This window comes from Leopardus geoffroyi, chromosome B1 (assembly GCF_018350155.1).
Source record: "Leopardus geoffroyi isolate Oge1 chromosome B1, O.geoffroyi_Oge1_pat1.0, whole genome shotgun sequence".
Lineage (NCBI taxonomy): Eukaryota > Metazoa > Chordata > Mammalia > Carnivora > Felidae > Leopardus > Leopardus geoffroyi.
In genome coordinates, this window is record NC_059327.1 from 2,511,576 (window position 1) to 2,527,972 (window position 16,397).

At 45.1% G+C, this 16,397-nt stretch overlaps 1 protein-coding gene across 5 annotated transcripts in view; it reads right to left on the reverse strand.

Moving 5' to 3' along the window:
* CSMD1 (CUB and Sushi multiple domains 1) overlaps positions 1-16,397 on the reverse strand; it is a 2,022,178-nt gene that overhangs the window by 176,814 nt on the left and 1,828,967 nt on the right. For all 5 annotated transcript variants that reach the window (XM_045451804.1, XM_045451793.1, XM_045451792.1 and 2 more), the window contains 3 exons: positions 15,661-15,730; positions 9,355-9,471; positions 184-393 (listed from right to left, as the gene is read on the reverse strand). In XM_045451804.1, the coding sequence (XP_045307760.1) occupies positions 184-393; positions 9,355-9,471; positions 15,661-15,730 (397 nt within the window). The remainder of the gene's footprint in view (positions 1-183; positions 394-9,354; positions 9,472-15,660; positions 15,731-16,397) is intronic.

The window sequence follows — 16,397 nt, forward strand, 5'->3', positions numbered from 1 at the left end:
CGGTGGCCCCCCATCCCCGTCGAGGCCTCTGCCCGCGTCTACACCGTGGGAGCAGCCCCGGGTCCGTTACCAGTCGGGGAACCAGTGGTTCCAGCTCTGCATCTCTGTGACCCGTCTGGGAGGATGCTATTTCCATTCAGTTTAAGTGAAAGAGATAAATCTGGGTTTTTGCTGATTCCTTACCTTGGTAAGTGAGTTTAAACCCTTGCCGGTTCTGGGAATGGTCGCTGTAAAAGTGGATGAGCGTTTCATGTGTCGTACTGAGCAGGGAGGAGGGGGGTTCGGTGCCACTGAACTGCCCGATCATGGGGCTGCCGTGGTGGGGTCCGTTCTGAATTTCAAGGTAGTCGTGATTAGCTTCGGTAGAAAAATTCAGAAATTGAATATGTGCACCTGTGAAAAAATAGGCAAAATTAGTGAGAGTTAACATCAAAATGCATAAGGGCAACGTGTGTCAAAAGTGATTAAAATGGCATCAGTGTCCCCACACACGATCCTCCGGGAGGCAGAACAAGGCAGTCACGGTGGCAGAGCACACATTTTGGGCGACAACACATGTTGGTTCAATGTCACCTGTGCCACCTACTGGCTGTATGACCTTTGTTCACGTAATTAATGTCTCTCAGTCCGCATCTTTGTCAAATACAATTGCTAGCATTACGTCACAGAAATATACAGGCATAATGCTTGGAGTATGACTGGTACTCACAAGGACGGCAATGATTTTGTCTGGCAATGAATTGTATGTATGTTGGATCGTCCATAAGCTAATTTGCAACTTTATCAAGAAAGATGCCGAAATGGGTCTAAAAAAAGTGCAAGAGCCTTTCAAAGTGGCTTTCAAATGGATGGTCAAACCATGACACAAGAGACTGGCTAGTTTAGCAGGTGATTATTTCAGTTGCATTATGCACACAAAGCCAATGACTGGTTTTTGCAAAAAACCCAATCTAAAACCCCACCGTGACTTCCACACTTCAATCTCATACCCTGGCACGGTTCACACACCAAAAGATTGTCCAAGTGACCACTGTCACTGGGATCCTATTGGTCTATGTACCAGATAAGAGGCTGATGATAATTTAGAAGAAAATAAAAATCAGAATGATTTAGACTGATTTGCTATGACTTTGTGCCATTTTTGAAAATCTAGTTGACTCCGATGCTGATACATTTTAAGCCACTTAAATAGTTTCTACAGAACTCCAAAGGCATCTGTGTTCACATAACTCCATGTAATTAACTTAGGTGTATAAAGCCTACACTGAGAATTCCAACAGCCATTACAGATTATTCTCCCAACACGTCAGAAAAGCTTTACTTTGTGTTATGGCTCATCTGCTCTTGATAGAGAAGAGCTTTATTTTTGCTTGTCATCTCCTATAGTGACCCATGTTTTCTAGGTTTGGAAAAGTAAAGATAATACTTTCATGGGTGGCCTCACGTAGTGTTAAGTGCAGAGAAAATTTAAGCAAACATATCTACTTGGGTATTGATGGGAAATACAGTTATCGAAAGCAGAATTCAGTGAAAAAAAGCATGAGAGACGTTCAAGCCAAGTAGGAGAGAGAGATATAGGCACTCGGTAAATACAGTCTTCCAGGAAACACAGTGTCATCTACCACGGAGAAAACCGTGAGGAGGCACAGAACGTCACAGCCCTCTCTATTTGGGCGGAAGTGTGAGGCCAACTACCAAGCTGAAGCTGCACGTTACCAAGCGACATTTTTCTCACAGTTACCCAGCGAAGTCCTTACTGGTATCATCATAATGTGACTCAGAGATGTTAGGTGTTATGTCCAGTGAAGCACAGGACAAGCAGAGTTAGATTTACACGCACATCTCATGGGCAAAGAGCTCACTTTCCTGGTTTAGAAAACGTGCGTACAAGAACGAACAATCTGAGGAAGCTGGAGATTCTCCAGTTCTTATTGGGCAAGATTGGATTAAATTTGTTCAACCATGACTGCCAGAGGAAGGAAGGAAAGAATAGAATGTGGGCAACTTCAGGAGTGCCCAGCTGGCTTCATCAGGAGAGCAGGTGACTCTCGGATCTGAGTCTTGAAAAAAAAAAAAAAAAAACTTAAAAAAAAATATAGGATACTTCAGAAAGGGGCTGAGGAAGCAAAAGGCAGGAGAAAAATCCTGTCTAAGGGGAAAGAGCTTTAACCCATCAACCAAGTCTTAGGACCATTTTAGAACAAGTAATTAAATCCAGGTGTCAGAGTCTGAATCTATAAACTAGCAGCACGCGAGCCACCAGGGAAGGATGATCCCAGTCTGTCTTTGGCTTGGCTATCCCTAGGTCACGTCCATACAGGAGTACAGAGCAACGCCATCAATGTAAAGCATTTTTGTAAATAGTTCAAAATGTCGAATATTTCTCTTTGTTGAAAAACCATCAATGAAGTGTTAATTTTTTTTCTAAATGTTAGCAAATATGCTGGTTCAAAGAAATTTAGCAGCAGGAAAAGAAAAGAGGGATCGAGAGAGATGGAAAGAGAGAGAAGGATGGACGGAAGGAGAGAAGGAAGGAAGAAAAGAGAGATGGAGAGAGGGAAGGACTAGGGGCTCCCTTAGTCCCTTAATTCCCAACTATTCCCTCAACATTATTGTGGCAGCTGAGCTCCTGGCCACTTAGCGAGGTACACATCAGTACTGGATTTAGTCCCTCACCCAGTGTTGAGTTAGAAACACAGTCTTCTTTTGCATCATGGCCCATGGATCTGACCAAAAAGGGTTTTGATACTAATCATGAAACTGTTCTAACGGAGCCTTTTTCTGAGTGCACACGTGCCAAAGTTGGGGCCACTGACCGCTGTGGTCTGCAAAGGCTTATGAACACCCAACACATTGGTCACCATGAAGATGAATGCAAACAACTGCTGAATCGCTGACATTTTATTTATGTCCCAAGGTATGTACAACATGGGAAAGTAGGGCAAGACTAGACACTTGCAGAACGCACTCGCGATTTGGGTATCAAATCAAACAGCAGGGAAACGGCTTAAAATACGCGCGTTTCAGATGTTCATATGCAGACTTCAGATGCATTTATCCAGAGATACGTTTTGAAATTCATAGAATGACACAGTCAAGGAAGAAATGAAAGCCAGCAAGCAGATCAAGGGGGAACAAAAGTTAAAGACGGCCAATATCTCCAAGTGAAGGCAACAGTAGAGGTGGCCTTTTACGGACTTGGAATTAAACTTGAAATGGAACAGAATTAGGGCAATTACGGTCTTATGAAAAAATTAGCATTTTAATCAGGATAAAGTATCCAGCCACATATCAAACCTCTTAACGCACATCAGGAGATGGAACAGAACAGAGCCCAGTTCTAATCTGGTTTAAAATGGAATTACTTAGCTATCTAATTTTCAGGGACTTGTGTCCAGTTTGACATCATAAAGCCAAAATGAAGGGATTGGAAGAAGCATAGCCTAGCTATCCTTTCATTATCTCATGAAATGCTGACAAAAATGTGTTATTACAACAAGAAAAATCAATCTGAATGTCCACTTGGTGGAATTTACGGAGCACCTTATTGTTGTGCTCTGAGTATCGTTCACACTGAAAATTAAGTGTCAGGAAAAGTCACCTGCACAAAGAACGTTTGACTTTGGATTTGACAAAACTTTAAAAAGTAATGTGACCCTGACTTCTGAGTGAAATCTTCATTTTTTTTTTTTTTTTGGATGATAGACCTTGTGAATATTAAGTGCTCTATTTACTATCTTCTGTGCATAATAAATGCACGGCAAGAGTGACTCTTCTGAAGTATCCTTTATAGCCTGCCTACATACGCCTCTAGATGGTCAAAGACATGGTCATTTTGGACAGCGTGGCCTGCAAAGTTGGTGCAGTGGTTTTTGAACAGAAAAGGCAGAGACAAAGGAAAAAAAAAATCACGGTTGTATTTTTGTTGACTGTGCCTTTAGAAAATTTCAAGAAAGTAGAGACAGAAATTCTGTGTCAATGGGGCTTGTGCCAAAGCAACCCAAAATATCAACCGAAATCCGTGACAAGGAAAGAAAACACGATAAAAATCATTAGGGCATTTGGTTTTGTAACTAAAAGCGGCTAACAGCCAAATAATGCCCTGCTCCATATCAGGCATCTGCATTAATCAGAGCAGCCCCATGAGATGATGTTTTATTATGTTTATTTTAAAGATAAGGAAATGAGGTTCAAGAACACTGTTGGTAACTTGGGCACATTCACAACCCCAGTGACTGATGGAACTAAGCTTTCTAGTCAACCCAACTCGGAGCCCCCAGACGTGAGCACTCGCCATTCTTCCTGCCCACCCACCCCTACACACAAAGTCCCTCCAGCACTTGGAGAGAAGAGCTGTGTTCTCTCCCTGAGACTGGATGCAGGAGACAGTTGTCACCGGGACAAATAACAGCAACGTGAGACAAAGGTGGTTTTCACATGTTGCCGAAGCAACTAATCATTTTGCCTGTTTAATTAAACTATCGATTGATCCACAGGCATTGGAAAGAAATGACAGAATCAAAAGAATTATTTGACTAAGTTGGCAGCTGCTTAACTAATGGACCGGATAATCCCTCTCAGCTGGTCCTGGGCAATCCAGTGGTAGGGGAGGATTCAAAGCACCCCAGTAAAATCCTCCCTGAACGAAATTCATCAAGAAAGGCAATGATACCACGTTCCGCCTCCGTGGACTATCCCTGTGGCTGCAGGAACTGGGTTCATCTGTGTTTACCGGCAGCACAGCCACGAATGCCCCAAGCAACCCACCACCAGAACTGAAAATCGAGACCACAGGAATGTACACACAGATATTTGAGATCGCATTTAAAGAAATGAGAGAACTAACTTTAAAAGTATGGAAATAGAACTTATTTTAAAGAAAACTCTGTAATAACCGTAGCAATTCCTTTTTTATTTTTATTTATTTATTTTTTTTTGGAATTCATGTTAAAGTTTTGGTTTATCACACGGTTTCATATGAAATAATATTCTATCTCTACTCCACGGTGTCAAAACCTCTGGATTTCTACACTTTTGGGTAAAGCAATTTGTACTGAAAATAAAATGTATAAGAATCTTATGAAAATAACATTTGTGCGTTTCTCATCTTATTTCAGTTACAAGTGGTCTTCCCTAAATTGAAGGAATGCTTCCCAAAACCTGTGACTCCCTCATCCGAAATACCGGAGGTGCTAGATAAAAACCCTGCTGAGTACTCTGGTGTGGCCCGCGGGGCTGAGACAGGGCACCAAGGGGCAAGCCGCAGGAAGTTCACTGTCACAACGTGACTCCCACCCGGGATTCTCACGCGCAGCAAAATTTCAGAACCCCTGGGCTTAGCAATCATTCTCCTTGGCATTTAACGTTCCAAGTTTAAGTACACATTCACAATAAATCTGACCGTATTGTTGGGTCTTATACAAGCAAGTTTCCCACGGTGCCCTCTTCTTGATGAACTTCCCAGTGACCCTACAACCTCTATTGTTTAGACTGGTTTCCCAAACCTCGGACAGAGAAAGGGCTAGGAGTAGACCACCACCCCCCGCCCCCGATGCACACGCAGAGGCAGTCCCTGAGGCAGGAGATCTGGGACAGGAGCAGGCGTGAGCAGTGACAGCAACACGCCCAGTGCATGCTCACTTGGAAGAGCTGGAAAGTCTACCACACTTGATGTAAATTACCCATCACGCTGTCCTTCCAAGGAGGAAATATCTCTTACTATGATCTTCCAACTTGGTTGCCAAGATCATCTTAACAGCAGAAGTTTTCCAGGTAAAACATCTATTGTGTCATCCATAGAAACATGTCATCCCAATCTCCCTCCTTGTCCTACTGGGAAAATGGTAGCTGTGTCCTGGGTGGTAATTACAGGAGATGTTCCAGAACGATCCTAAGATTTTGGTGTTGATAGGACACAATGTGGGAGATTAAGGGGGAGAAATGAAGGGCGCCTCGTGGTTTAGTCGGTTAAGCATCCGACTCTTGACTTTGACTTGGGTCATGATCTCATGGTTTGTGGGACTGAGCCCCGATTCTGCTGACAGTATGGAGGCTGCTTGGGATTCTCTCTCTCCCTCTCTCTCTGACCCTCCTCCACAAGTGCACTCTCTCTCTCTCTAAAATAGATAAATCAACATTTAAAAAAAGGGAGAGATGATCATGAAGGGATGGGATAGTCATCTTTGCTATGTTCCTATCTGTTTTTTTTTAAATAAGAAACTTCCAGAGTGTTTAACACAAAATTGCACTTTCCTGAGTTTCAGACCCAAACTTGCTATCTCAAAATTTCCAAGCTAGTGATCTGATGTTTGCCTATGACTTGGGAGATCCTGGGAGGAATTACTGCTAAGGTAAGACTGAGGGAAAGAAAAGTTCCAGGGAAGGGTCATGCTGTAGATACAGACAGGGAATGAAACAGAAGAATCCACTCTGGAATAAACCGAGTAAAGGGAAAGAAGAAAGGGATGATTTGAATTTGAATGGAGTCCGTGACACCTTCAGATGCCCCAGATGAAAATATGTCACACGCAGCTGAAAACGCAGATCTCAAATGCGTGCTTTTGACCACAGGACAGGAGGTGTTTTGAGCCATGTTATTCCAAGGGAGAACCGGCAGAGATGAAAGACCAGAAAGAGATAAAATTAACTTACTTAAGAGTTTCAAAACTCTCCCATGGAGTTGAAAGCTAGGCTGTAACGTTTTCTCAACATCAGCAAAAAGTGCGGTCATTTTGTAGGCCTCAGAAGGCATTTCTAGCAGGGATGGAAAAATCCCTGTCAGGGGACCTACCATCACTTAGACGCCTTTCCTCTAAATTTGTAACTTCGTTTTTAGAAGGATATTTATAGATTCTAAAATGTATCTCCGGCAAACCCGGTGCATTACATTTAATCTGTAATTTACAGTTGATTCTTGAACAACACAGTTTGAACTGTGTGGGTCCACTTCTGTGAAGCTTTTCTACAGTACAGGACCCTAAGTGTGTTCTCTCTTCCTTAAGATTTTCTCAATGATATTTTCCTTTCTCTAGCTCACCTTATGGTAAGAATATAGTATATACTACAAAATATAACGTACACCATACGTACTCATGTCATCGATAGGCTTCTAGTCAATGGTAACGTTACTATTAACTAAGTTTTTGTGGAATCGGGTCATAGTGGATTTTCAACTATGCAGGGTCAGCGCCCCTGACCTCCAGGTTCTTCAAGAGTCAACTGCATCCTGGGGCATAATTACATCATTCTAACAATCTAGGGCTAATGATATTATCTCGTATGTATTTAGGATTTGAGCCACAAGGTTTCTTTTCGCCTTTCCTTCAAGATACTTTCAAACCCCAGAATTACGCAGTACCAAATATTTAAAAACTTTATTTTAATTATAACATCTGATAAATCTTTTTTCCCATTTTGGTCTTTCTTCAAATAAATATTTTCTTTGGGCTCATAGATCATGATCACAAAGTCAGACAACTTGACCGACGTTTCCCCCTGAATTATTATCTTTCACGCTGGTTTACGCACGAACAACATAAGGAAAAACGCCAAACAATAACCACAGAACGGTCAAATTGGGAAAATAAGTTAATACAATATTTATACCCTTCAGGAATAATCTATTTCTAATGAGATTTTAAAGCCAAGTGGGAAATACTTGGAATAATAATAATAATAAAAAAAAAAAAAACCAGCTGACTTCTTCATTGGCTGCTGTTGCCGTTTCTGACCCGCCAAGCCCGGTGCTAAACTCCTCCTGGGTTGTTTTAGCGAGTCCTCGCCCAAACCCTCTGAGGCTCTGTCGGTTTTTCCCATGAGACAGGCACACCTCCCATCTTGGTAGACCGTGCGACACCCGACTCAGACTGTGGGGGCCCGCGTTTCTCTGAATCTCTGCATTTAACCGGTGTGGTCATTTGCCTGATGAGCCCGTGACCCCAAAGGGCCTGAGGACCCTGCTGGAATGGCCTGGGTCACATGTATGTTTGATCCCACCTCCACCGCCTGACTCAAAGATTGTATGAACCCTGTCTTCAGATCCCTATGCTAGGAAAACAGGCCGGCCTTTTGAGAGTAACTGAGCTAATACTGGTTAAGCACCTGGCAGATGTATTCCCCTATGTTCAGAGAGTTTATGGTCTAAGAAACAAAGCCAAACTGAAAACCTGGAAGAAACAGCCTCTGTAACCTTTGGTGGTCTCTCCCCTTCCTTGTCCCATTCGACCTCTGCTGGCCCCTTAGGGACCTCAGCGGACAGGAAGCTCCCATGAGTTCTCCCCAGGGGGAGCGCCTTTCCACGCTCCCCTCCCTCCCTGGTGGAACACTCGGGCTCGGCCCACAGCGTGACTGTGCTCGCACACCCGACCGATGCCCACCGGGCCCTCCTGCCCGGGGTTCCCCCTGGCTCCTCTCTGCTGAGCAGGGGGACCCTTCCTTGCTCCGTGTTCTACATCACTGCTGCTGTATCCATCCCGCACACAGGTTTTTCAGCCAAAGCTCTGAAAACCTAATAAAAAAACATGATCTAGGGCAGCGACTTCCACTTGGGCTTAAGTTCATTCATCATCCAACTAACATTTCACGTAGATGTCCTCAATCACTATGCACGAGGACATTCAGTAAGGACCTGACCTGGTACACCTATCAGTGTGTGCTCTGGAGAAAAATCACAGGTGGGGAAAACCCAAATTAATGAACTCAACCATGAAGGAAATCATGGCGCAGACAAGGAAAGGCATGGCGGGGAATCAAAATTTCACAAAGACCGTGTGTTTCTGGAAAAGGCCATAATGAGATTTTACTGTACATAACAATTAATGTCATGAATTATTTAAGGTGGCTATCCTGAAAGTTCATAACTAAATCTTATAAAAAGCCATTTTCATAAACCGAAATCAATGCGATACATAATTACAAAAACTTATGGAACAGTAATAAAATGTGTCGCAACCTGAAAAAGCCTTACAAATTGTTCCAAAGAAACAACAACCATTATTAAATTCCAGAAATAGATTCTAAAAGGTGGTATTATGAATAAAGAGAGGGATAATTGAATTAGGGATGCTACATATACCTCGTGTGCCTACTATATCATCATCCATCTAATTTAATTTGCCTTGAAAAGAGCTGCATGGCTGAATTGATTTTTTAATAACTTTCTGTTCTTGAAGTTATTCTGCCAAAGCTTTATTTAAATCTGTAAGCCACTTTCAATTAAAGACAGTTATGTCAACAGAATAAGGCACATTTTTTTTTCCTTCAGCTGAATTCTTTCCAAGATAGAAATGACAAAGTTGAAATTACAGGAATTAAACAATAATAACAATAATAATTAAAAAAACAACTTTCACTTACCATAGCCAACAGGTAGCTGGATTTTCCAGGTGCAATCCAGGTTGTTGGGGTACGTGCCCGGAAACCCTGGGCTCAAGATCACTCCCCCCATGCTGCTCAGTGTCCCTCCGCAGGTTGCTGCAAAGTGGACAAGGGTACTTAGTGCTGGGGGTCGTGGCTTTCTAGCAAGGGGATTTAATTCCAGCTGCTCTATGGGATCGTGCTAGGTAAGAGCAAGTCTGCAGAGGTGGATTCACCCTCAATCACAGCACACACACAGTGCGACGCACTTCAGTTACCCTCGGGTCTGGTCCTTCCTCTCGGGCGTCAACTATTTAAGAACAGAGACGGTTTTTCCAAATGGATCTGCTTCTGGTACGTGGAGACTCAGGAAAGGCGACTAAATGTCAAGTGCCGTGCAATTTCATGCATGTTAGTCTCGATGACTTCCAGGTTATAGGTCGCTAGTCATTGAGTGGTAGCATTAGTTACTCTCTATTCATTGATAACTATGTGCTACCCAACAGGCTGAGTAAATACACTGCAGAACTTGATTCTCATACAACCCTAAAAAGTTCGTGTTATTACCCATTTTACAGATAAGGAAACCAAGCCTGAAGAGATGAAAAGTCTGCCTAAGCGACGCGACCAGAATACTATGCCAGCTCTGTCTGGTTCTGGGACCGACGTTTTAACCAGCATATGTTTCCTTTGGGATTCTTTTCTGTTTTGGGGTGCAGCTCACTAAACCCACTTTCTCCCCAGGAAACCTTACATCCATCGTCATGACGGGGTGTTAACGTAAGCTCCCACATCTGGCTGGACTTCTGTCACTCACATTTTATGCTACTGTAGCTGAGGTTTGGCTATAAAGAAACAACTGATTTTATAACACACTTGTCAAATAATATGTGTGTAAGCAGATGAAATTCGAATCCCTGACCATTTGTGACCTATTAAAACGGCAACTTCTTATATCTGGAAGTCATAATGCAAACGCTGTCACTTCTTCCAGGAAGTCACATTAAAAAGCTTTATTGCTATTCTAACAGTGTTCTCATTAGGCAAAATAGTTTGTGGAAGGCCTTCTTTCAGAGAGCTCTCAGGACCTGTGCGGAATACTTTTTTTTTGCTTGTTTAATCACCAACATAGAAAAATTTTATGTGTCGAGGATACAGTTGATAGGAGGAAAAATCTAAAGTCTTAAAAAAATCCAGTCCAGGGGCGCCTGGGTGGCGCAGTCGGTTAAGCGTCCGACTTCAGCCAGGTCACGATCTCGCGGTCCGTGAGTTCGAGCCCTGCGTCAGGCTCTGGACTGATGGCTCAGAGCCTGGAGCCTGTTTCTGATTCTGTGTCTCCCTCTCTCTCTGCCCCTCCCCGTTCATGCTCTGTCTCTCTCTGTCCCAAAAATAAATAAAAACGTTGAAAAAAAAAATTAAAAAAAAAAATCCAGTCCAGTAAGTATGGTGATCGCCCAAGCTAGGGAATCGTGATCTGGATTTCAACATTGTATAAGTTATTAATGAAGTAGATTTTAAAAAAAATTAAGTAATGCAGTTTTGTGGGAGGAATGAATAATTCCAGCAAAACCCTGAATGTGAACTTTGTCGTTGTTTAGAGCAAACCTGTCAAGGTGACCTCTTTGTGGGAGAACCAAGTATGTGAAAATCTAGCTGCTGGGATGCATTTGACCCACGAGTCTATCAGTTCTGCTGAAGGCATGTTGGTGGATCTGAATGGCATCCCTAAATATGCTGAGCAGTGATCTCCCTTCCCTGGGGCTCTCATCTTGCCATGAGAGTAAGTATGTATGTCCAACCACAGGGAAAACAGACATGAAAATGCTGTATCAATGACAGCAACACTGAGACAAATGTGAAGTAAAGGCGACATTTTTAAATAGACCCTTTTGATTTTGAACACGGTTTTTACGAAAAGAAGCTTGGGAATTAGAAAATATAAACATCTATGTACGCCTTTTTTTTAATTCTTTAATATTTATGTATTTACTTATGTATTTACTTATGTATGTATGTATGTATGTATGTATTTATTTATTTTGAGAGAGAGAGAGACAGACTGTGAGTGGGAGAGGGGCAGGAAGAGAGGGAGAGAGAGAATCCGTAGCAGGCTCTGAGCTGTCAGCACAGAGCCCGAGGCGGGGCTCGAGCTCATGGACCGAGAGATCCTGACCTGACTGAGGCACCCAGGCGCCCCTCCACGTACGTCTTCGATTGAGGACTGGGATAGTCTCACACGAATAGCTGACCCAGCACTTGGATGGTGGACGTCATCATCAATAGTCATCATCAACAGTTTACCAAACAAACTTTGTTTATCATGGGCCAACGATCAGGGTTGTGAAGACAGAGACAAGGGCCTGGATATTAGGTAGATCTCCTTTCAAACATACAGTGGCAACCTGATTCCTTGAGTATTTAGTTACCATTACATGTAATCCTCACTTAGTTTACCTAAAAATATGAAAATCATTGACTAGGCATGCAAACAGAGCTCCCAAAAGATGAGTGTCAATCTTCTTTCCTTTGTGATGTTTTCAAACTCCACCAATGGACTTGTCTTACTTTATACTTGTCCACTGTTACAATTGCTGAAGCCTCAGCCTTCTTCCCAGGGCTTACTGGTCCACTACCATTGGTAGACTGACTTCCTGCCTCTTGCCGGAGACACCGCCACCACACCTGACCCTCTCTTATAGTTAAGCAGCCTATGCAGGGAGTTACTGGCAAATACGGTATCTCCAAAGGTCAAGGTGTTTATTGGAATAAAGTAGCTGGGGACCTGACATCTTACTGGGTTTATTTATTTTCTTCTGTGCAGATTCCTGACTTTTTCGTAACCATATGTGGAACTTTAATCCAGGGCACAGGCCATGCCCTGTCGGAGAGACCCCACGGTGTAGAGAATACCAGCTCAGAGGCAGGGCCCTGGCAAACAGCGTGGCCAGTCTGGGGCTTGCTGTCATGTTCAAAGTGATTAATATTGGTTGAGCTCTGAGAGTGGTGCTTGACACTCAGTAACCTGTAGAGAAGTGTTCCGATATAAACTGTCTTCATTAGTACTTGAAATTTCCAAGAGCTAATAAATAAAATATTATCTCTCTATGGATTTCTAGTCTTAAAATCCCCCAGTTTGGATTAACCAGAAGCCATTAGCTAAAAAAAAAAGAAAAGAAAAAAGAAAAAAACAAAAAACAACCTTCCGCTCTCTCAGATCAGACTTTGCGACTCACTGTGGGTTGTTTGTGAGTCTTCCAACGAAAAACCTTTCTCTAGAGCTTGTAAACAGTTAGGAGCCAGCAGGTGTTACGGAAGCTGATGTATCTTCGACATTTGCTAATACAGGAGACGTGCTAATGCTAAGTCGAAGATAAAAATCAATTATACTTGACGAATATAGGTTAACTATTTGAATAAAACATGCCCTCAAGTAACACTGGGTGCCATGGCACGTCATTTGGTTGAATCCCTGTTGTGAGCTGATTTCATTTCAAAGTTAAAAATGTTTCAGTCCCCAGGTTTAAGGGAAGGTTCTTCATTTACAAATAAATAGGAAGATGGATGTTCTGAAGGTAAGAGGCAGGGAGGGAGGAGGCAGTCCCCCGAAGGTGGCACCCCTGTTACTGTTTGTCCCTTCCAGGTCGCGCCTGGGATGTCAAATCTCTACAGAAAGTGTCAACGTTTTAGGTGACGTGCTAATCTAGACATTTATTTTTACCAAGAAATCACTCTCAGGTAAAAAGGTATTGGTCACCAGGGAACGTTTTCACTTTTAAGCGAACATGCTTCGATGAATGTAACAGGACAGCCACTGGTTCCCGCACGAGACTGTCATAAAGGCCGCGGTTCTGTTGTAAAGGTTTGGTTCCATTTTATCTTCCTCTGTGCACAGTTCCATCTGTGTCCCATTCTAGGTGATTAAGTGGTATATTACTAAAAAGCATTTAATACCTAGGATTTGCGTGAGAGGTCGGAAAACCAGGCTTGCAGAGGAACACGTAACAGAGCGTAACTCTCTTGCGTTACCCGTGGGTGCCGGAAAAACGCACTAAGCGATCGCAGTCCTCGGCGAATGGATCGTGAACAATGTGTGACCAGCTCAGAGGACACTTTTAAGGATGTTTGTGCCCTTTAAAACCACCTGCATTCCGGGATGCCTGGGTGGCTCCCAGTTGGTTGAGTGTCAGACTCTTGGTTCAGCTCAGGTCGTGATCTCACGGTTCCTGGGTCTGGGCCCGAGTCGGCCTCTGGGCTGGCAGTGTGGAGTCTGCTCGGGATTCTCCCCCCACCACCCACCCCTCTCTCTTTCTCATTCTGCAGCACCTCTCCCCCTGCGGCTCACTCTCTCTCTCTCTCTCTCTCAAAATAAATAAATGAACTTAAAAATCATCTGCATTCATTCAGGGAAGTTGACCACTCGCTCCTGAAATGGCGCACGCAACAGGAAGGGGCTTGAAGGCAGTTCTGGAGACAAGGGGCTTCCGAGTGTGTGCTGACACAAGAGAGGGACTAAGAACGAGGCGTCCACGATCACTGCGATACCATTCCAGATTGTCTGACCATCAGTCACTTACGGGTCATTCAGGAATCGGGGTGACCGAGAGCCCAGTGCGCTAACTGTACCGTGGTGAGTGACACCTGGCTCTGCCTCTGAGGTCCTTGGGACTGCAGGGAGGGCCATTCGAGTTACAGAAAGTGACAGTCCAGCTGCACAAGGAAAAGCAGAGTCACGCTCACTGTAGAAATGACTTTCTGTCACTGCTGTTTTCCAACCGGAGGGTGGGAGCCCGGACAGGGCTGGGGAGAGGGTAAGGCCAGTGAGGCAAGTCCCCCAGGTGCAAACTTTAAGAAGGTGCCCGAATCCTCAAGCCATCTGTTGGTGCAACTTCAAAAGTAATGCAAACGACAGCAGCGACAACAACAACCAGAAACAAACCCTGTGATGAACAAAATATCAGCATTTCAAATACCGATGGGAGGTACCTACCTTCCCTTGCCTTGGCCCCTGATGCGGGGGCGCAGGTGCAGGAGGCGGGGCTCAGGCAGGGCTTGTGCCTGGAGGCGGGAACTAGCAGGCACCCAGGGGCATCCCGGGGGGCATGCAGAGCAGGGGTGTGTGTGGGGGTGGGGGGTCTGGGGCTGCAGGGCCAGGAGCAGGGACACACTCTCGTTCCCCTGCTGTCTTAGGAGGTGCCCCGAAACCAGGGGCTGTAGGTTAGGCTCGTGTGCAGATGACCGGCAACCACTTAGCAGGGGCCTACAAGGCACTCAAAGCCTGTGAGATCCTAAAGCCGAGGCCTCGGAGGGGAGACTCACGACTGGGGAGCATTGAGGTCACAGGCCCACGAGGGCAAAGAACCCCGGATTCGGTGAGTGAGAAGGAAGCTGAGCTAACATCCGGGTTATTCAAGAAAGGTGACGATCACGGTGTTCACCTGGGAAGGGGGTACAGGGTTTGAAGAAGGCAACAGGTGTGCAGGTCGGGCACACGGAGTCCACAGGTGAGCCCTGTGGTCACCTGAGCTGTGAGTAAAGGTGTCTGAGTCAGACCTACAGCTGGTGGGCGGTGGGCGGGGCTCGAGGCCTGGGCGGCAGGAACGCCACGTAGACTTTACAGAGTCAAGAGCACCGCACATGGCCTCACACTCCAAGCTGTTCCCACAGAGGAGGGAAATGGAAACCACCTGCCGTTCCAGGGAACCCCTGGGACTCTCGAAAACAGCTAACTGGGCCCCAGGGCACATCTTCGTCTTTAAAAGGCTGGGTTGGCACGTGCTTCCCCAAAGGGGTGGGCTGCACCCCGTCCTAGGGGACACGTCTGCAGCGGCTGGGGGGGGGGGCACCTCTCTGTTTCTCCTATATGATACCATCCCTCCCACTTCACATCATTTATTTGGACTTCTGACTTTGTTTTCTGGAAACCTGATTTTCCTGAGGCCCCAAGGCTGACACGGAATGACGTTCAGGCTTTCAGACCTGCTGTGCTCATTCCCTCTCATAATTAATCCACTGGCCCTTCGGATACAAATGTAATTGGAGTCCGATGCCTCGAGCCGGCGATCTCACACCTACTCCGTGCAGGCTGGTCCGAAAATGATGAAAAAGCCGAACTAGTACACCCCGTGGGAGAAGACGCCTGGGCCATTTTCCTCGCGCCTCGACCGCGTTATGGTGATCGTGTTAAGTAACAACTGCTTCGAGAGGAGTTGCACCGTGTGCAGCCCCATAGAGGAGCTCGGGGGGCTGGCCGCCGCGTTGCTGACAGCGCAGGTGCGCCGCTAGGCGGTGTCGCAGGCGCGTCCTTACCGATGCACAGGGGAGACGGGTAGTTCCAGCGGCGAACGGTTCCCGGCATACAAGAAATGTGGGAGCGGCCCTGTGGGAGACAAGGAAATGGACTTCACGTCACTGGAAACGGGGCAGGTGCGGGTCACACGCGAGAATCTCTGTCCTTCCTGGGGTTTCCTTCTCTGATGGAAGGACAAGTCAGAAATCGTGAAATGTATTCCACTAATGTTTATCAAGGAATCCCACGCTCCGAGTCAGGATGGGGGGAAAAAAAATCCATAATCACTGTGTTTCCCTTCAGTAAAGACCAGAATCTTGCACTGGCCCACCCAACACTCTGTCTGGGATGCGCTCGTTTCCCGATGCTTAGCAAGGAGGCTTGGGAAATAAACACATCCTTGGTTGTCTTTTTTGTTTTAAATCATCAGAAGTTACAGCTTTTGATCTTGGAGGCTGTAAATGAGTAGGAAATGCTAGGTGACTGATTTGAAGGTGGAAGTTCAGCAGTATGCAAGCTGCTTACAAAAAGGTACCCACCTACTCACCTTTCATGCTACGGTTCACACTCCACCCACACGCCCCTTACGGTCCCACAGAGAACTGTCAGTCCCTCCTCCACCAGACGAACAGGAGGCTTCCTATTCATTCGGTTATCGGACCGCCTCGCACACCATCACGTAATTGTGGCTGCAGTCAAATGAATCCTCATCACCCACGGTCTCTTTATCCTTTAAATATATGAAGTTCTGAACTTG